This window comes from Monodelphis domestica, chromosome 7 (genome assembly GCF_027887165.1).
Source record: "Monodelphis domestica isolate mMonDom1 chromosome 7, mMonDom1.pri, whole genome shotgun sequence".
Lineage (NCBI taxonomy): Eukaryota > Metazoa > Chordata > Mammalia > Didelphimorphia > Didelphidae > Monodelphis > Monodelphis domestica.
The window spans coordinates 114,702,983-114,725,537 of NC_077233.1; the positions used below are offsets into that span (position 1 = coordinate 114,702,983).

The following is a 22,555-nucleotide window of genomic DNA, read 5'->3' on the forward strand; positions in this document are numbered from 1 at the left end:
CCAATACCGTTACATCATTCTGGATGCAATGTCTTCTTAAGAATACCATTCAATCGTGGCCACTTATTGATAGACACAATTTTTAAAAGTACCGTGCTTCCTTTTACATATTAAATGATCATATGACCACTTGTAATGAACACAATTGTGTCAGAATTCTCCTATTAAAGATTTATTATAGATTGAAATATCTTTTATTTTTAAGAAATAGTTCCACGTTAATTACTGTGCCTCCTCCACCCACAACTCTCCGGTCCTAAAGAATAATTCTAAGATCACCATTTGATGTATAGTAAACTGATTTAAATATAGTCTATTACATATTGTAAAAATATGTAATTTACTGAGATGGAGAGTTAATATTCATTCACAAGTGAAACTCTAGTTATGGATGAGCAATCAGGGATCTAATATTGTATTCTTAGTAAAAGAAAATGGTATATAGAGATCTCACAGATTCATAGAGCTGGAAGGTATCTTTGTCATCATCCAGTATAACTTATTTAAAGATCAGGAAAATGAGCTATAGAAAAGATCATATCCTCCTACTCTCCATCTATAATATGAATTCCAAGTCCCAGTGAATGACTTTCAGTAGTTTAGTTCAAGGCAAATCTGAAATTGTTCGAAGTTGGTTTTTTAAAATCACTTGTCTTGTTTTCTTTTAAAAGCATGCCTTTTTTTAATTGCAAAAAATAGTTAACACATGAAAACAAGTACCAAATCTGAAAAACCTGTCCTATGAGAATATAATAATGTAACCAATTCTAGCCAAAATGTATGTAAAAAGATTTTAACTGATATTTCTAGAAGTAAGGAATAAAAAGTGCCAGTATCCAGAGAATTTTAGCTACGTTGATATCTAATTGGGATAATCTAAGATGAGAATGTCACTTTTCAAAAATTATAAGCATCTCATATATAAAGACAAAAAAGTTTCCCAGTCTCAGTTGTTTTTAAAAGCCTTCATTAACAATGGCAATTATGTTCACTCTACATAAATCTTTATATTGGGAAAGTGCAAATGACAACATAGGTCCAGATTAGTAGGAATAATGAGTTCCATGAAGTGGTTACATTACTTGAATTTGTACTGCATATTTTTTCCATGGGACTGGAACCAATTACCCTATTTTCAATGATTAAAACTTCTAATAGTGCGAATTCAAATACCTGCTCCTCTTTCCAGGGCCCATTATTCCCACTAATGAGGACTTAGATGTAAATAAATTTACAGCCTTAACAAATGCAAGACTGGATAAATGGTAGGTTTCATTCCAATGCCAAATTGCCAAAAAATCTAGTGTGAGTTTTAGTTCCTTTGCAAGAAGCTTTCCAATGAAACTCGAAAGAAATGAATTTGTAAAAGCCCTGGATTCAAATCTTATTTCTATAAATGACCCTAATCATTTAAGGTCTTGGTGCCTTAAGAAGTTCTCTTTATCTGTAAAATTTGGATGACAGTGTTTGTACAACCTACCTTCAAGGATAAGTTATGAACTAAACCCTTTGTAAACCTTGAACTATATAGGTTGTGAGTTATTCTTATATGATGATGCTAAAGCGCCTTGGAAGTTATAAAGTGTTTGAGATTAAAAGCTCTTATCCTGGCTCGTCATACTGATATTATGAGTTCCTTTTTTTTTTCTGTAGAGAAAAACTTAGGTTTCAAGTCATATAAGATTCCTCAAAAGAACTTTTTCTCATAACTCATCAATTCACAATAACTGAGGACATGAAGACCTATAAAATTTGGGGGTTTGTTTGCCACCTTTTATATGTAATGTTTCCAGAAATTTTAGATTACAGAATTAACTAATATAAAGTTTATGGGACAACCCAAATAATTTTCTACACCTGTAACATAATGCGGAAAATTTAATTCTATATGATGTTAAGCACCAAGGACTCTCAAGGCAGGGGCAGGGAGGGATGTGGAAAGTGATTAATACAACATGTGTACTAGATGAATTATTACAGGGCAGAAGGCAGGAGAAATAAGAAAAAAGCTTCACAAAGGAGGTGGCATCTCAGATATATCTTGAAGAATATTAAAAATTCTTAGCCAATAAATATTTATTAAGTGCCTACTTTGTTCCAATCACTGCTCTAGAGGTACAAAGAAAGGCCAAAAGTGCCCTCAAGGAGCTCCCAATCTAATGCTTAAAAGGCAGGGATAAAGAGGGACCACATCCTAGGGCTGAGAGATAGCTTGTGGAAATGCACCAAGGTGAGTTTAAACTGAGTTTAAAATTTGGTAGTCCGTTTTAAGTAGAATAGAGATTGAATGAGGAGTAATAATGTAAGATAAGAAGCTGCTGGAAGCGAGACTAGGGAGGTTGAGTCCAACTGTAGATTTTATGAGTTGAATGAATCTGGATGTTATAGCTTAAGAAAATGACCCAGAAATAGCTTTGAGTTCATTTATTTTTTATTATATCATGTTTTACAAATAAAAAATAAAGCGATTGCTAAATTTAGTGAGGGCCAATCATACTTAAAGTGGTCACTTAAAGTGATTATTCTTGTACTTTAAAAAAAATTGAGTTTGTAATTAAATCATTTTAATTGTCATTTTTTGCAGATCATGAATGTATTTGAATTTGAAACATGGCCTTCCAAAATAAGAGTTTATGATGAAAATCCTGGCAGACACAACTGTAAAAAAAGTGCGACTTGGGTATCAGCATAGTTACTTACATCACAGACCCTTTCATGTTGACGGTAGATGTGGAATATTTTTCTAGATCACAGAAGGTCAGTAACAAATCCACATGTTGACATGGAAAGTAAAACTTCCTTCCCTCTACAAAAATATTTGAGCTGATTCTCTTGAGAAAAGGCTACTCTATAGATCATTCTTAAGGAGGTTAGGAAGCTGATATAGCTGTAGCTCTTGCCAATGCAATACGGATCTCAAATATGCAGCAATTGGTCACTAAGGTGCTCAGAAGCAGTCTAGAGTTTCTCAGATCTCCATAGGATATGCCATTAAATCTTTTCCTCCCGCTGGGCTTGACTTTGGGGAAAAAAGCATATGGTATAAATATAACAGTGCATTTGGTAGTGAATGCAGTGGCATAATGATGGCTCAAGTCCATTTCTATGGCCTTTTAGTCAACATCGTATGGCAAATAGGGACGTGCTTACTTGTGAATTGGAAATCGTTCTGGAATGGTTCTTATATGGTGTAGAATATTAAACTGAGGAAAGGTGTGTCAGAGAGAGTCTGTGAGAGCCCAACAATTCCTGGACACGTACACTGTCTATTCCCTAGCCACTGGAATAGAGCTTCTTGCTGCAGCGCAGGGCTGCTGATAATATAACAAACACCAGGGTCAGCATCCTTAACATTCAAAACGTCCTGATCACTGAACAGAAAAGAGAATGAAATTTCTTATGGTGAGAAGAATATTTTCCATAATTTACAGGAAATAGACAAGTAAATAAATTATTTTGCTTGGTTGGTCATTATTTTGAAATGTGAAACTGTATACATGTAAAGACATAGGGCGATGATGATGATGATAGTGATGATGGGACATCTAGCACATCAGAGTTTACAACAAACTTTTCTGGAGAGAGAAGTACAAATCTCATCTTGGGGATAAGAAGCTTTTCCAAGAGGGGGAAAGACTCAAATCACATAGCAATGAAATATTAATGTCAAGATTTGAACCCAGATCTTTGGGTTCTAAGTCTACTTGTCTTTCTACTCTGTCATAATGCCTCGCTCTCTCTCTCTCTCTCTCTCTCTCTCTCTCTCTCTCTCTCTCTCTCTCTATATATATATATATATATATATATATATATATATATATATATATGCATTTTCCCTAAGCCTCCATTTTTGGTTGTATTTTTTTCATATATATATATATATATATATATATATATATATATATATATATATAGAGAGAGAGAGAGAGAGAGAGAGAGAGAGAGAGAGAGAGAGAGAGAGAGCCTCCTAAGCCTCCATTTTTGGTTGTATTTTAAAAAATACAACCAAAAATGGAGGCTTAGGGAAAATGCAAAAGTAATTATGAACTATTTGATAGGAGAACCAATTTAACAAAAAACATTAAAGAAAGCACACATAAACAAAACTTCCTATTACATAATATGCCCTTAAATAGAGAGTATATTGACTATTATGGAAAATGTTTGCTTTTTTACCTCAGATGAGATAAAAATCACTTGGTTAATTTTGCTAATATACATATTTGTGGATCAATTTTATTTATCATTAGTAATAAGACAATTTTCAGTCATCAGGCATAATAGAATCAAATGCCACATGGAATGAAGCATAAAACATCACAAATTCCATAAAACATAATGTTATTTTCTAATGTAACATGACTTCATAATGAAAAACAATCTAATATATGGATTTTGTATCAGAACACTATTGAAAACTATAGTGCCCATCAAAAGTTAATAGCACTGGGGAGTACAATGATTAATACAAAAGCAAATTACATATTACAAATTTTCTTTTGTTCTTCACTTACAATGATGCAGACTGTGAGGATTTAACCTTTAAGGGTTAAAGAGTTTAATCAATGTCAATGTCTGATCTTCTGAAGGCGATAAAGAACAGTCTGTCTAGCGATACCCAACAGAACATCACTTTGTCAAGCCACAAAGCACCCAAAAGCTTGTCAAGTAAGTTACCAGAAACCTCTTTGTGGTTAGAACTCAGCTCCTTCCTGCTTGACCTATTATTTGATATTTGACCACTTGGTTGCAAGACACTTGCTCTTTCCAGCTGAAATGTCACTGGGGCATCTTGTCAGCTCCCCGACATCTCGGCCTGACATACAATTTTACTTTTGTGTGCTACAAGGCAGAAAATGCAGGGCAATGGCCTTGTTTTAAATTCTGTCAGCATCAAAGATGGGCGTCACTCTTGGGTCCTACCAACAACAACAAAAAAGGAATCTATTTTGAAGGTCAAGGCAGCCATTACCTTAAAGTCTTGCAGCTTAAACTAAATGTATTACCTGCAACACTGGTTTGGGAACTGTCCTTATAAAGGACATAAACACACCACAGAAATCATCTCTGCACAATTGTTCGACTTTCTTATCAAATGCAGAGTTGAGAAAAGAATGAGTTTTCAATGTCTGCAGGGACCAGATTCAGCAGTTAACTTAACTTGTTCAAATGGGCAAATGGTATCATGTAGCTTTACAAGGAGCACCCTGACCTTCTCACATTGACCAGGAGTGACATTATTGTGCAGGAGGAGAAGCAGTCACATCATTTCTGTTTTGCACAACCTGCTTAAAGTTTGCAACTAAATGCTTGTCTTCAGTTGAGCTGACAAGAGAGAAGAGGGGGCTCAGTGAACCATGGCAGGGCTGCCATGAAATGACAGGAATCATTGGCATACATTTCAAATAGCTCTCTCGATCCTATTAAAGTATTGCAGCCCTGCTTTAAAATAGACAAGTATGAAACAACTTTGATAGATAGAGACTAAAATGGCTTATTGATTTTTTTAAGTCTGAGGAAAATTACCCAAAATGTGTCATTCTTTAACATTTAAAAATATGTTACATAAAAATGAGCAACTATGATAATAAATAAAACTTTAAAAAACCCAAGTTGGTTATTTCATTATGCAAGGAGACACAGATACACACACACACACACACACACACACACACACACACACACAAGAAGATAGACATTAAGTCACACAAATTAATAAGAAACAAAGCAAATCATTGCCACAAATACTGAAATAAAATTTAAATAAGAAAATCCCCCAAACAAATTTTTATTGTTAAATATAACTTTCATGTTATTTTCATAAAAATCAGAATCCATTTTGTATTGTTCTTTTGGAATCAGTAGAAATATTCACAGCAGAGGAATGGGAAGCCCGAGAACGGGATAAACTATTTACAAATGCTTCCTTTAAAAAAGTATAAGTTGTGTCAAGTTCAGCTTTCAGTGGCAAGAAATCCTCATTCATGTTCCGGTCAGCATGAAGAGTGGTTCTTGAAGAAATGGAGACATTTGAATGGTCTCGTGATCCCTAGAATGATACACATTAAAAAAAAAAGAAAGAAGTCAAATATACTTACTAAAATATGAAATAAATATATGCTGACTCTATTTTAATGAAAATGGAATTCATATTAATAAAATATATCTAAACGTGTAAATAAAATAGATTCAAATCGCTATACATCTGTAACATAACTGTTTACTGCTAGCTAAGAATAAGCTATATCTAACTCTAAAATTGAAAAAGATATAATTATATCAGAGTTCATACAATGCTATCTTATTTTAGGAGGAAGGGAGGAAGGAAGCAAGACAATAATGAGAACCAGAGGTATAGATAAAAAATACAGTATAAGCTTTATCCTGAAAGAGTTTGAAGTCTAACAGTGTGGAGGACAAATAAATAAATAACTATAATACAGAAGAGAACAAAATAAATACAAAAGAGAGATCTAAGTAAAAGGTTATGAGGGAAAAGGAATAGGAAAAGATTACTTTCTCCCAGGAAATGGGAAAAAATCACAGAGAAGCATACCTGAGTTGGGCTCAGAAGCAAAAAAGGAACATATTTCAGTAGGAAGGGAGAGGGAGGGAGGGAAGGAAGGAAGGAAGGAAGGAAGGAAGGAAGGAAGGAAGGAAGGAAGGAAGGAAGGAAGGAAGGAAGGAAGGAAGGAAGGAAGGAAGGAAGGAAGGAAGGAAGGAAGGAAGGAAGGAAGGAAGGAAGGAAGGAAGGAAGGAAGGAAGGAAGGAAGGGAGGGAGGGAGGGAGGGAGGAAGGGAGGAAGGAAGGAAGGAAGGAAGGGAGGGAGGGAGGAAGGAAGGAAGGAAGGAAGGAAGGAAGGAAGGAAGGAAGGAAGGAAGGAAGGGAGGGAGGGAGGGAGGGAGGAAGGAATGGAGGAAGGGAGGAAGGAAGGGAGGAAGAAAGGGAGGGAGGGAGGGAGGGAGGGAGGGAGGAAGGAAGGAAGGAAGGAAGGAAGGAAGGAAGGAAGGAAGGAAGGAAGGAAGGAAGGAAGGAAGGAAGGAAGGAAGGAAGGAAGGAAGGAAGGAAGGAAGGAAGGAAGGGAGGGAGGGAGGGAGGGAGGGAGGGAGGGAGGGAGGAAGGAAGGAAGGGAGGAAGGGAGGAAGGGAGGAAGGGGAGGGAAGGAGGAATTGAAAGAGGAAGGAGAGAGAAGAATGCAGGGAGAGAGGGGGAAAAGGAGAAATGAGAGAATAGAGGAGAAAAGAAAAAGAACAAAAGGACACAAATTTTAAAAAATACAAACTAGAATTTTTACTGTTGTTCAGGCATTTCAGTCCTATATGACTCTTCTTGACCCCATTTAGGGTTTTCTTGGCAAACATACTGGAGTGGTTTGCCATTTCCTTTTCCTGTTCATTTTATACATGAGGAAACTGAGGCAAACAGTGAAGTGACTTGCCCAAGGTAACATAGGTAGTTGGTGTCTGAGGTTAGATTTGAACTCAGGAAGGAGTCTTCCTGTCTTCAGGTCCAGCACTCTGTCCACTATCCCATCTAGTTGTCCTTTGTGCTCATGTTAAGATTTTATTCTAAGACATAAATTTACAATTTGGAGTAAATTTGTTGCTTGTTACAATTGTCTGAGATTTTACCTTTGTCTTTAAAACTGTCACTATTCTATGTGATAAAAAAAAAAAAAAGCTTCAGTTGGACAAACTTTAGTATATGTGATTGCAACACAGAAGAACCTATTTGTTGGATATTTTTAAACATTATCTGAATCAGAAAGCTATTAAAGATCAAACATGTTTCATGCTACATACCATTGAAGTACCTGAAAGTTTGATTTACACTTTGAAAAAGCTACCCGTTTAACCCCCAAGTCTCTACAGTATGCACTGATTTATGTTTGGCATGGAGGGGATCTTAACATCAAAAGTGGAGCATTATTTCTAGGAAATGAAGAGATGGTAGAGAAATAGTAGCCAATTGTATGCTTGAGTTATTCTAGCCTGACACAAACTAACATCCTTAAAATTATAGGCATAGTGAGACTTTGAGTAAAGGAACAAACTCTGAAGTGTGATAGTTTCTCTTTCCTGCAAGATTCTCCAACAATTTTTACCATAATATATTGGGATACAGAACTAGCTTTAATAGAAATAGCTTCTAGAAGTTGCTTTGATATGTTTTAAGTATAACACAAAACTATGCTTCTACATATAAAAAAAAATAAAAGAAAGCCATAGTTGACTTTAAGAGAGTATTAGGAATTCCACTGTTGTATACTTCACAGTTTTTGTGGATTTTTTTTTTCTAACACAAGACTGGAGAAAAATCAATGGCTGCATCTAACACCTAGTTCAGCAATTTTCTTTGATGTTGGCTCTTTTGATTTCTTGATACTCTACTGCAAGCTTATAGCTGACAAAAATCATCCCTTTTTATGCTAGGCCTTAAAAAGACAAATAAAATGGCAGCACATTTGAGTGGAGAGATGAAGAAGCTATTTAAGCCCACCCCCAAGGAAGGAAAAGAACTCTAATGATTATGAAGTAATTTATTTAGCAGATGAATCAATGGTGGTTTGTGGGATCTCAGAAATTCCAGTTTGGGAACTATGGTTGCTAGAACTATGGTTGCCACCTATCTAGTCTTCCTAAATGGTTCAGACCTGGATGTTTCTTATTGTGAACATATCTCACATATCTAAGGACTAGAAAAAAGTGCTTCACTACTTTTATTGATACTGAAATTAAATTTTCAGATGTTTCAGGTTGGCTGTGGGGCTATCTACTAAAGCATAAGCTCCATGAAGTCAGTAACAGGCTTCATTAATATTTTCTCTCAAATTGTTAACATTTAACACGTTTGTTGAACGAATGAATGAGCTTTATCCTTGTTTCTGGTTATACTAAAACAGCAAGTAGTGTATTAGTATTGGGGTGGTGGCACAGTATCTATGTCAGGAGGACTTTCATGTGTTTCCTTCTCTTTATTCCTTTTCTCGTTTCCTCCTAGCTTTTAATTGGGTGTTCAGAATTAGCTGCTTTCCAACATGGCAGCCTGAACCAAAACAAACTATTTTTTAAGAATCAGACTTGGAGTTGGATGGCATATTAAAGGTCATTTTAATCGGATTCTTCTAAAACATTCTTGACAGGAGGTGCTTGGAAACCCTGAACGACACAGAATTCCCCATGATCTGGTTAGTGAAGTGCATTCCACTTCTGACTTTTCTAATTGTCAAGAACTTTTTTCTTATGTTCAGTCAAAATTTGCCTATTTATAGTCGGCCATCTCTGCGGTGCTCTCTCCCTCCCAGGTGACTACGGTGCAAACATTTGCAGTCTATTGTCTCTCTCCGAGGTGCTTCCTCTTCTCCATACTAAATCCCCTCAGTTCCTTCAACAGATTCTTCGAAGACACCGTGCTGAGAGCTGCAATTGCCTCGTCTCCCTTTCCTCCCGATATGCTCGCTCCTTTCTTGGAGTGTGATTCCCACGCGTGGATGCAATGCTTCAGGGGGGTCGGGCCCAGAGAGGTTCCTGCCACACTTCCTCTGCACACCCTGCATCTATCTGTTAATGCGGTTATCTCATCACAGAATCGGCCTTGTGCAGGGATGGATGAGGCTGCTCCCCTCCCCCTCTCCACGAGCGCCCGAGGGCATTTTCCCCATGCCAGCGTTTCCTCCCTCCTTTTAGGGAGTGGGCCTGAAGCCCCCTGGGAGGCTTGAGGGTGCAATTGAACATGCGATCTCTAAAAGTCTCGTCAACGCTGGTACAGGCTATGTAGTTCGCTAAACAAGCCCTTTGGGTCACAGAATCAAAAATTTAGATCATTATTTTTCTCAGGCGGTCTGCGGGTCAAATTCATTTCAGAAAAAGAATCCCCGCCAAAACCTGCCAGAAAAATGGCCACTTCCTTTGCTTGAAGATTTCCAAAGGAGAGAACGCCACAACTTCTCAAAACAGTCCATTGGTTAGGAGGTTTTCCCGAACATCAAGTCAAATTCTTGCTATCACACTCCCTGCGAAAGGATGCCAGAATCTCAGAGACAGAGTAGTATGCCTTAAGTTGGCATTTAGTGAGATAAAAAACCCCACTTGTTTTTCCAGAGACCTTTCTGTACACTATGCAAAGTATAATGAAAAGCTCTCTCAGAACGAGCAGCCGATAACCGCAAACAAATATTCTGCCTGATTGGGTTCGATTCCTTTCGCAAAGCTCTGTACCTGCCATGGTCCTGTTAGTCTCTCAAACTTGAGTTACCTGCCTAAACTAAAATCTTATCCCTGTAATTTAGTCATCCATCTTGGACTGGACTGGGCCAAGCAGAACCAGTGTATCCCCCCCGCCCCTTCTCAGATCTTCCCATGTCCGTCTGCTGAGTTTTCTTTACAAGGCTGAGCAATGACAGTTCTTTCCACGGATTCTAAAATGACAAGAACTGAAGGCCCTGTGCCGCCCTGGGGGCCTTCCTTTGGACACTCTCTGGGTTACCAGATTTTCTCCCTAAGAAACTTCCCCCAGAACTGACTCAGTCTTTCAGATGTGATCGGACTGGGGTGCTGTACAGAAGAATGATCACCTCCTCATTCCTAGCAGTGACGCCTTTCTCAAAGGAGACCAACTACAATGATTTTTCTTGACTGCTATAAGACGTTGTTGATCCTTACTGAGCTTCCGGGGGATTAAAACTCTTAGATAATTTTCAGATATCATTTAGCTATGTGATTCCTTTATCTTGACTTATAAAGTTAAACGTCTGAACTAAAGAGTAATACTTTACATTTACCCAAAGAGATCTGCATCTCATGAATTCAAGAGTTCCTTGCAATGATAAAGATTGCCATCCACCCATGTTTTTGTCAATAAAAATACTTTCAGTTTTCTGAAAGCAATGTGTTTTACTCCCCTCGTTCTGTTCAACTCTGGGACCTCCTGTTTGTCTATATGTGTTGTCTATCTCAGAGACATATACGATGAACACGTTTTCTCGTGTCCATCCAAGATGTAGGTTGAGATCTAGGCAACAGACATTTTTCATCTATTTCATCTTTCCTTTGTAGGACACATTCTTTTGAGTGATTACAGATTCTTCAGGGAGTCTCTGTAATGTCCTGGTGCTTGATGTAATCAGCACAATGTCCTTCCCAAATAGGAGCATCTGGAGGACTTTGCCATTCATGGGATGCCCTTTTCAATCCAGATTGTGAGCTGTATTTCCTTCATTACAGTAGTAGATATTTTTGGCACGTGTGTGTCTATTTTATGCCTCATCTGATGTTTACTATCAGAAGGTTATTGAATGGAATTATTTCTATTATCTTTTGAGAAATCCTAAATTATTTAGACATATAGATGGAAGATACCTTATAAAAGAGACTTCAAGAGAGTATTTTGATTTACCAAATCAAATAGGTTGTTGATTTTTTTTTTTGGTAATAAACAATGAGAAGGGGATCTTTTTTTTTTTTACATCTTATAATTAACTGTGAAATGGTAAAATGTGCTTCCCTTTTCAGTATCACATGTGAATGTCTACTTGTTCCTTAATAATATCCTTATCAAGAATGTCTGTGTACAGAAGACCCATAAAAATTTTGTATAGATGGAAGAGGAGGCATAAAGGTAAGTAGCTACTGCTCTTTTGGTTCTCTCTCTTTTTTTAAATTTATAAAGTCTGATTTTTTTCCATTCCTTTGTTATTTTCTCCTACTTCAAATACTTTATATATTGGAGCCTTAATGCTCTGATAATGATATCAGCTCCAGTATGAATATCTTCTATCTACATTTGATCCAGTCTAGCTGCTTCTGAAATCTTTGTTCTCTTTAACACCATTTCTCTCTTCTCCAAAAGTATATTTTTGGATAGTGATGTTATTATCCAAGTGTGGTAGTTAGACTATTCTTGATGAGGAAAGTAGTTTCTTAAATTCTTTTTGCAAATCTAAAAAAAAATTTTTTTTTTACTTTGTAGTCTTCCTACATAAATTAATCTTTGAGTATCCTTGGGATGAGTTTGCTCAGTTGGACATTTACTGAATACTTAGATTCATTCTTGGTAAGCAGGCCTTGTCTGTTATCTCCATAAGTGAAGCTCTGCAGCATCACCAAACCTCCCAGAGTTTTTAAATCTGTTGTTGTAGTCTTTTGAGAATTGAGGAGCTTCATAAATGAAGCCTTTCATAATAGGATTTTGTATATACCATTGAATATCAGCTTATTAATTTTGGCCTAATATTATTACTACTCACAACATTCTGAATCCTGAGTAGTCCATCTTGAGCTGTAGATAACTCTCCTTACTCTATAACAGCAGAGTCAAAAACAGATATATGGGAGAGTTCAATGGAGATTTTCTTCCAAGGTAATATTGAACCACTAAAGACTACTTCTTTGGATCTACCTATTCAAACAACTCAGAATTCTCCTAATTATGCTATTGTCTAATGCACGGTTCTCAATATTTTCTATGTGGGTAGCATGAAATTTTATTAAATATTTTGCTAAAAGTCTTTGCACTTAAATTATTGTATAGTTAGGTTTCTGTCCTACAATGCTCTAGTTTATAAACCAAAAACTAGCACTATACATTTATCATTATCAATTTGTATCTTGTTAGATTTTGTCTTTCTCTTCAGTTTAAAAATCCTGGTGAAGGGGCATTTTATTTGAGAAGAATTGCTTTGTAAACTATAAAGCATTCTAAAAGTATTCTGATAAAAATAGGATTAGACTAGCATCTTATGCCATATTCTACAATAAATTCCAAATGGATACATGACTAAATATAAAAATTAAGAAAAGAGATTAGATTTTAAAAAAATGAATAGTAGAAAATCTGTTACCGAAAACATAATAGATCATTAAGGATAAAATATATGATCTCTATCACATAAATTTTTAGAGCTTTCACAATTCAACTTAATTTTACAAACATATATTAAGTGATTAATTTGTGCCAGGCACCATACAAGGAACTAGAGATACAAAGAAAAAAAATAATAAAAAAATTCCTAAACCCCAAGAATTTTATATTCCACTAGGTAAAACATATTGGCTAATGAGCCCATACAATGGAAGGTGTAATCAATCCATAAGAACAATTTGGCCAGGTAAGTTCTATTCTCATAGGAAAGTCTCAGAAAAAAAAATTTTTAAGGTGCCCCCTCAAGGTCTAGTCCCAATGCTGTTGGAATGGATCTTCTAGACAGAGTACTATATTTATACCATGCTGAAGGTTAAATAAGTTGATGTAATGATCTCTTTGAATTTAGCTAAACTAGTCCTTGAGTAACAGACTTATAATAGACTGACCACAGCTTGGTGCCTTTATAGCTTGGTTAGACATGGATGAAATTTTGCTTGTAAAGAGGGACTTTGTGAACCTCAAGTCATTTCCACACCACAAAAACCAACCAGAGCAGAACTTACAATGAAACAATAGGAAAATGTGTCAATGAAATATTTTAGTGTAATATGTAATACCACCTTTACCAATATGTGAACATTTAAAAACTACTTTTCATCAAGTAGTCAGACTCTTTTAAATCATTAAAATCCATATTTATTTAAAGTATTTTTAAATGATCAATCATGTAAGCATGAATTTATACAATTTTTAAAGAGAAAAATATTTACCTGAAATAAAGGCTGGGTGTCATGAGAATCTTTATGGAAGTACTTGTATTTACTATGCAAGTTGTAAATGGTTCTATTTGAACTGTTACAGTCCATCAGCTAAATACATATTCAGAACACAGAATGTGTCTCATAAAAATTTGCATTTAAAAAATCTTATGAAATATAGTAATTGGAAATGCCCAATGGCCATAAACTTTTTCAAAGTTTAATGTCTAAATTCTCTGAGTGTGTTTTTCCAAGCAAAAATAAATAAATAAAACATTAGTCCTATTACACAATAATCACTTCATAAACTGCACATAAATTAAAATCATTTTTGTGGAAAGAGGCATCTGAAACAATGACACTAAGCCATTTTACTTATATGCTGCACTTAAACCAAGTTAAGCACTCCAAAGTTTACTATTACCTGAAAAAAGAAAAATGATTTAGTATGCCTAAATAACATTCCATGAAAATGTTACAGAGTGTAGTGGGGAATGCTAGATCAGGAACTAGAACAGGGAAGTGGAAGTCTAGATTCTAGTCACAGTTCTGGCACTATCTACTGAATAACCTTAGATAAATCACCTCATTTCCATAGGTATATTTATCAGTAAAAGAAGGGAGGTAGATGTAAACTGGTTAAAAACTTTAAGGAATAATACTCATAGCCATTATTAAAATTTTTTATTTTGGAGGTAATAAAGATGGGCAAGTTACTGCCTTTTTTTGTACCTGATTCATCAATTTGAAAAAAATAGACAGACTCTGGGTTCTTTTTAACTTTAAAAACAAAGATCCCAGTCAAATCAAGCAAGACTCTTCCTCTCCTCTCTACTGACCAATATAAAGTACCTCAGAAGGACAAAACCAAAATTAGATGAGCAAAGGGGCTTAACTGTAGGGCACAGGATAGAATGTAGGCAGAGTTTGGGTATTTCCACGTGAAAAGGGGGCAAAATTACTCCCAACAAAACACAAGGTCATCTCCCCTCTCCCACTTCACCTACAACCCCAGAGTTGGAGTGAGCATAGGGAAACCTCTAGGGTCTTGGGGAATGGGGGAAGGAGTGGAGTGAGGACACCATGGACTTACCCATAAAAGCAGAAACATTTGGGACCCCAGGAGGCTGAGGAATGAGGAGCATGGGCACAGAAATAGAGCAGAGCAGATACCATCATGGAAATCCAAAAAAATAGCCTCAGGGAAAAAAACCTCTCTGGAGCTCAATACAAAGATCACCCACCTTCCTCATTCTGACTTCTGACTGAGAAGGAACAGAAGAATGGTGAACAAAACACAAGAACTACAATCCACAACTACCAAAACAAACACAAAAAAACAACAACAAAAAAGAAAAAATCCTTGACCCAAGATAATTTTTCTGCAGAAAAACTCCAGGCTGTAGAGGAGACAGCAGAAGATGACAACAAGTAAACACATGTAAATCTTTCCAAAAGAAAAAGAAAAAAGAAAATTGGTCACAAACTCTTGAGGAGCTCAGATTTGAGATTATGAACCAAATTAAAAAGATAGAAGAAACTTGGCGAGAAACTTGGGAAATAGTTCAAAAAGAAAATAACAGTTTAAAAGAAAGAAACTCCCACTTGGAAAAAGAAGCCCAGAAATCAAATGAAATCATAAGCAAACTGGAGATCATGAAAAGCAGGATAGACCAAACTGAAAAGGAAAATCAAAAGATCACAGCTGAAAACCATTCTTTAGAGACAAGAATTGGGCAAGTAGAAGCTAATGATCTCACAAGACAATAAATATAGCAAAGTCAAAAGAATGACAAAATAGAAGGAAACATGAAATATCTCACTGAAAAGATGATTGGCCTGGAAAACTGGTCTAGAAGAGAAAACTTGAGAATCATAGGTCTACCTGAAAACCTAGAAACAAAGAGAAACCCTTGGCATCATTCTACAAGAAATTATCCAAGAAAACTGCCCTGTTGTTCTTCAACAAGAAGCCAAAATAGACATTGAAAGAATCCATAGATCACCCTCTACATTAAATCCTCAAAAAACAATGCCCAGGAATGCAATTGCTAAATTCAAGAGCTTCCAAGCTAAGGAGAAACTATTACAAGAAGCCAGAAAGAGACAATTCAGATATCAAGAAACACCAATCAGGATTACACAGGATCTGGCAGCCTCCACCCTAAAGGACCTTAAGGCTTGGAATATGATGTTCAGAAAGGCAAGAGAATTGAGTCTACAACCAAGGATCATATACCCATCAAAACTGACTATATACTTTCAGGGGAAAGTATGGGCATTTAACAAAATAGAAGATTTCCAAGTATTTGTAAAGAAAAGGCAAGAACTAAATGGAAAATTTTATGTCCTAATACAAAAATTAAGAAAAACATGAAGGTAAATAAGAAAGGGGTAAAATTTTTTTCTTTGTTTTAAGGGTTTCAATAAGGTAAAATTGTTTATATTCCTATATGAAAAAAATGTTATTTGTAAGTGTCAAAAATTGCATTCACTATTATAGTAGTTAGAAGAATTGTTCACAGGTAGAGGTTGGTGTACTTAGTCATTTAAGATAATATGCAAAAAAAATGAAAAGAGGGGAATAGAAGATGGCACAAAGAGAAACTTGAAGGAATAAGAAAAATAGAATAATCTATACCACAGGAAGAGATTCATGGGAGGTGGCAGGGAAGAATACTATAATAAGAAGGAGAGGAAGAGAGTGCTAATAGGTAATACTTAAACCTTACACTCAGTGGATTTGATTCTGAGAGGGAAGAGAATCTAGATCCATTGGAGTATCAAGATCTATCTTACCCTAGAGGAATGTTGAGAGGGAAAAACCAAGAGGGGGAATGTGATGGGGAGTACAAAAAAGGTAAGGAAAGAGAGGGGGAAGGAATTTAATAGACCCTAAAGACAAATAAGAGGGGAATAAGAAGGGAGGAGGTGGAAAGGGAATTAAAGTGTGGGGATTAGGGAGACTGATTAAAAGCAAAATACTGATGTAGAAGGAAATAGTGATAGAAAAAAGTGCAGGATTAGGAAAAGAAATCAAAATGATGAGAAATACACAGGTGATAATCATAACTTTGAATGTGAATGGGAGGAACTTACCCATAAAAAGGAAGCAAACAGCAGAGTGGATTAGAAACCAAAATCCCACTATATGTTGTCTACAAGAAACACAAATGAGGCAGGTAGACACAAAGGGTAAAGATAAAAGACTGGAGCAAAATCCATTGGGCATCAACTGAGAAAAAGAAGGCAGGAGTCACAATCATGATATCTGACAAAGCCAAAGTAAAAATAGATCTGATTTTAAAAGACAGGGAAGGTAATTACATCCTGACAAAAGGCAGTATAGACAATGAGGAAATATCAGTACTCAACATGTATACACCAAATGGGATAGCATTAAAATTTTTAAAGGAGAAGCTATTGGAGCTTAAGGGGGAAATAGATAGTAAAACCATACTAGTGGGAGACCTGATCCTGCCTCTATCAGATCTAGATGAATCAAACCAAAAAATAAATAAGAAAGAGGTAAAAGATGTGAATGAAATCTAAGAAAAACTGGAGTTAATAGAAATATGGAGAAAAAGAAATAGGGACAAAAAGGAATACACCTTCTTTTCAGTAGCACATGGTACACGAACAAAGATTGACCATGTACTAGGGCATAAAAACATGGGGGGGGGGAGTGAAATGTAAAAAAGCAGAAATGATAAATGCAAACTTTTCAGATCATAATGCAATAAAAATAATAATTAGCAAGGGTAGAGATAAGATCAACCAAAAATTAATTGGAAATTAAATAATATGATTCTCCAAACTGATTAAAGAACAAATCATGGAAACAATAATTTCATTAAGAGAATGGCAAGAATGGGACATCATATCAAAATCTATGGGATGCAGTCAAAGCAGTACTCAGAGGAAAATGTATATCCTTGAGTATATATATTAACAAATTAGGTAGGGCAGAGGTCAATGAATTGGGTATGCAAATTAAAAAACTAGAAAGAGAACAAATTATAAACCCCAAGATAAAAACTAAATTAGAAATACTAAAAATTAAAAGAGAATTTAATAAAATTGAAAGTAAAAGAACTATTCAATTAATAAATAAGACTAGAAAGCTGGAACTTTGAAGAAAAACAAATAAAATAGACATAGTATGGGTTAATCTAATAAAAAAGGAAAGAAGAAAACCAAATTAACAGTATAAAAGATGAAAAAGGAGACCTTGCCTCTAAAGAAGAGGAAATTAAGGCAATCATTAAAAATATTTTGCCCAATTATATGCCAATAACTATGCCAATCTGGGTGATATGCATGAATATTTACAAAAATATAAATTGCCTATATTAACAGAAGAAGAAATAGAATACTTAAATAACCGCATATCAGAAAAAGAAATTGAACAAGCCATCAAAGAACTCCCTAAGAAAAAATCCTCAGGACCAGATGGATTTAGAAATGAATTCTATCAAACATTCAAAGAACAACTAATCTCAATATTATACAAACTATTTGACAGAATAAGCAAAGAAGAAGTTCTACAAATTCCTTTTATGACACAAATATGGTACTGATCCCAAAGCCAGGCAGGTCAAAAACAGAGAAAGAAAAATATAGACCAATCTCCTTAAGGAACATAGATGCAAAAATCTCAAATAGAAATACTAGCAAAAAGATTTCAGCAAGTGATCATGAGGGTTATTCACTATTATCAGGTGGGATTTATATCAGGAATTCAAAGACGGATATTAGGAAAACCATCCACATAATTGACGATATCAACAAGCAAACAACAAAAAACACATGGTTGTCTCAATAGATACAGAAAAAGCCTTTGACAAAATACCACACTCATTCCTATTGAAAACATTAGAAAGTATAGTAATAGAAGGGCCATAACTAAAAATAATAAACTATATATTAAAAACCATCAGCAAGCATCATCTGCAATGGGGATAAACTAGAAGACTTCCCAATACAATCAGGAGAGAAAAAAGGATGCCCATTATCACCTCTATTATTTAATACTGTAATAGAAACACTAGGAGTAGCAATTTGAAAAGAAAAAGAAATTGAATGTATTAAAATTGGCAATGAGGAGACCAAGCTATCATTCTTTGCAGATGATATGATGATCTACTTAAAGAATCCTAGAGAACCAACCAAAAACCTAGCCAAAATAATCATAACTTTAGCGAAGTTTTGCAGGTTACAAAATAAACCCAATAAGCATTTCTATATATTCCTAACACATCCTGGCAGCATGAGTTAGAAAGAGAAATTCCATTTAAAATCACCCTAAACAATATAAAATACTTGGGCATCTACCTGCCTAGACAAACACAGTAATTACAGGAACACAACTACAAAACACTTTTTACACAATTAAAACTAGATAAATTCAGAATGGGTGAATGACTTGAATATAAAGAAGGAAACTATAAAGTAAATTAAGTGAACATAGAATAGTTTACCTGTCATATCTATGGGAAAGGAAATATTTTAAGACCAAGAAAGTGTTAGAAAATGTTTCAAAATGCAAAATAAATAAGATTGACCACATTAAATTAAAAAGGTTTTATACACACAAAACTAATGCAATCAAAATTAGAAGGGAAGCAATAAATTTGGAAAAAATCCTTATAACAAAAACCTCAAACAAAGGTATAATTACTCAAATTTATAAGGAGCTAAATCAATTGTACAAAAAAAATCAAGCTTTTCCCCAATTGATAAATGAGAAGGGACATGAATAAGCAACTTTCAGATAAAGAAATCAAAACTACTAATAAGCACATGAAAAAGTGTTCTAAGTCTCTTGTAATGAGAGAAATGAAAATCAAAACAACTCTGAAGTACCACTTCACACCAAGCAGATTGACTAACATGAATCAAAGGAAAGTAATAAATATTGGAGGGAATGTGGCAAAATTGGGACATTAATACATTGCTGGTGGAGTTGTGAACTGATTCAACCATTCTGGATGGTAATTTGGAATTATGCCCAAAGGGTGATAAAAGACTGTCTGCCCTTTGATCCAGCCATAGCACTGTTGGATTTATAGCTCAAAGAGATCATAAGGAAAAAGACCTGTATATGAATATTGATAGCTGTGGTCTTTGTGGTAGCAGAAAAAAACTGGAAAATGAAGGAATGCCCTTCAATTGGGGAATGGCCGAATAAATTGTGGTATCTGTTGATGATGGAATACTATTGTGCTCAAAGGAATAATGAACAGGAGGAATTTCATGTGAACTGGAATGACCTCCAGGAATTGATGCAGAGTGAAAGGAGCAGAACCTTTGGAGAACATTATACACAGAGACTGATACACTGTGGCACAATCAAATGCAATGGACTTCTCTACTAGCAGCAATGCAATGACTCGGGACAATTCTGAGGGACTTATGAGAAAGAATGCTATCCACATCCAGAGAAACAACTGTGGGTGCAGAAACATAGAAGAAAAACAACTGTTTGATCACATGGGTTGATGGGGATATGGTTGGGGATATAGGCTCTAAACAATCACCCTGTTACAAAAATTTATAATATGGAAATAGGTCTTGATCAATGACATGTGTATAACCTAATAGAATTAATTGTCAGCTCTGGGAGGAGAGAAAGAAGAGTGGGTGGGGGTGGGGGATCATGATCACATAACCATGGAAAACATTTTAAATTAATTAATTAAATAAAAATTTAAGTAAAAAAACAAAAGAAAAAAAGAATGGCCATTCACACTGAAGGGTAAAGTCTTAGATGTCTAATTCTAAAACTTATATATAACTAAAAAGGGAAGTTTCAATTTAGACAGATTTCTAATCTTCAAGGTCTTTACATGAAAACATATTTTGCCATAACTTATAACATTAATATGTGACATTAATAATAGAGATCTGTTGCTGTCACTATGAGATCCCTAGAAAAGGAGGCAAAAAGTCATTTCACAGATATTGCTAAGATTTAGGTACATTTAGTGACATCAAGAATTGCAATGGAAATATAGTTATGGAAGATGTTATGTTATTAAGAAGGGAAATAATATATGAAAGTGGGGGAAAGATAGAATGATATTTGCATATTAAGTTTTAAATAAGTGAGGAAGTCCATAAATCATAGGTCAAAAGCATGAAGGAGAGCATTTAGATGAAGAGTAAGGAAGAAATATTGGCATGAGAAAAAATACAGACTAGATAGAAGGAAAAAATTAGTATTGGCAACAGATCAAAAGTTGATCCAGTGGCATGATATAGCAATGATAGGGAACTTCAATTATCTAGATATCATTTGGAGCTATCTCTCTGTCTAATGCAAATCAGTTAATAAACTTCTTTTGTCTTGCTGTATTTATCTTTCAAAAGATGGAAGAACCAATGAAGTGAATTTTTCTGGGATTTTTTTAACCTTTACCTTCCATCTTAGAATCAATACAGGGTCACATGGCTAGGAAGTATCTGAGGCCAAATTTGAACCCAAGACCTCCCATCTCTGAGCCTGGTTCTCAATCCACTGAGCCACCTAGCTGCCCCCAAAGGGAACTCTTCTGGATGCAGAGACCCAAAAGGAGATAGATTAGTGCTTTGGTGGAAATTTGGGGATTAGTCATCATTCCATATTAGAACTAATGTTGAAAAGAAGAAAGCTGAGTATAATCTGACTCGCACTCTAGATCTTGGAAAAGTATTTAACAAGAATTTTACTGAAACCCTTGCAAAGGGTTCAGTTAAAGGATAGGTAGGCCCATATAGCCTAAAATTCAACACAGGAAAGCAGTTGGGAATTTCTTGAAAATGGGAAACTAGAAAATAAAATTTTAAAGAAACGAAAATAATTCCAGTGTGTAAGAAAATAGGGAGTATATAAGAAGACATATAATTAAGTATACATATATGTGTATATATATATATATATATATATATATATATATATATATAAGTAAGACTATACAAGTAAGTACAGGGAACTAATCAGCCAATTTATATTTTTAAAAATCATAAATACTAGATGGAAGCAAAGACAGTTAAAAGGATGAAGGCAAAAATGTGATGATGCTAATTAGGCACAGCAAAAGGGATCTTTGTAAAGCTAAGTTGAAAAATCAAGAGAACCAAAGAAATGCCTGAGGCAGATGAAATGATAATGTTTAACAGAGAGAAGGAAGAACTATTTAGCTTATCCTGTTTCTATTTGTTTTTACCAATAATAATAATTAGAATGGGAAGAAGATACTTAAAAAGAAAACTGTAAGTTGAAAGATGATGAGAATACCTTGTAGTGTACAATGAGTTCAATTCTGAAGAGCTGAATGAAATTTTGAGTTACTGAATTTGTTTCACATTAAAAATATTTTAATCCCTTAAACCCTTACCTTCTGGCTTTCAAGGAAGAAAAGTGGTAAAGGCTAGGCAACTAGGGTTAAGTTACTTGCCAGGACCTCCAATGTCAGGCCTAGCTTTCTATCCACTGATAACTGCCCCAGAGTCACTGAGTTTCTAATAGTCATTTCTTTAAAATTGTGGAGAATGTAGCGGCAGCTGGGTAGCTAAGTGGATTGAGAGCCAGGTCTAGAGATGAGAGGCCCTAGGTTAAAATCTGGCCTCAAACATTTTGCAGCTGTGTGATCCTGGGCAAGTCACTTAACCCCCATTTGCCTAACCCTTACTGCTCTTCTGCTTTGGAATCAATAGTATTGATTCCAAGACAGAAGGTAAGGTTTTAAAAGAATAATTAGATTAAATTAAATTGTAGAGAATGAGAGAGATAACAAAGACCAGAAAGAACAAATGTCCAAATTTTCAAAAAAAGAGAAAAGCACAGAATTTGTGCTTTACAGGTCAATAAGTATGAATTACATTCCTGGTGAAATTCCAGGATATTGAATAAATAGGTTTTGAATATCCAGAAAGAAAGAAATAGTAAGAACTAG

The 22,555-nt window shown here is 35.2% G+C and overlaps 1 protein-coding gene across 17 annotated transcripts in view; it reads right to left on the reverse strand.

The window, feature by feature from the left end:
* Nucleotides 1-4,204: 4,204 nt before the first annotated feature.
* CCDC171 (coiled-coil domain containing 171) overlaps nucleotides 4,205-22,555 on the reverse strand; it is a 543,314-nt gene continuing 524,963 nt past the window's right edge. For 16 of the 17 annotated variants that reach the window (XM_056805336.1, XM_056805339.1, XM_056805345.1 and 13 more), the window contains one exon: nucleotides 4,205-6,049. In XM_056805336.1, the coding sequence (XP_056661314.1) occupies nucleotides 5,828-6,049 (222 nt within the window). In that variant the 3' untranslated portion in view covers nucleotides 4,205-5,827. The remainder of the gene's footprint in view (nucleotides 6,050-22,555) is intronic. The other variant, XM_056805343.1, reaches the window with a different exon arrangement.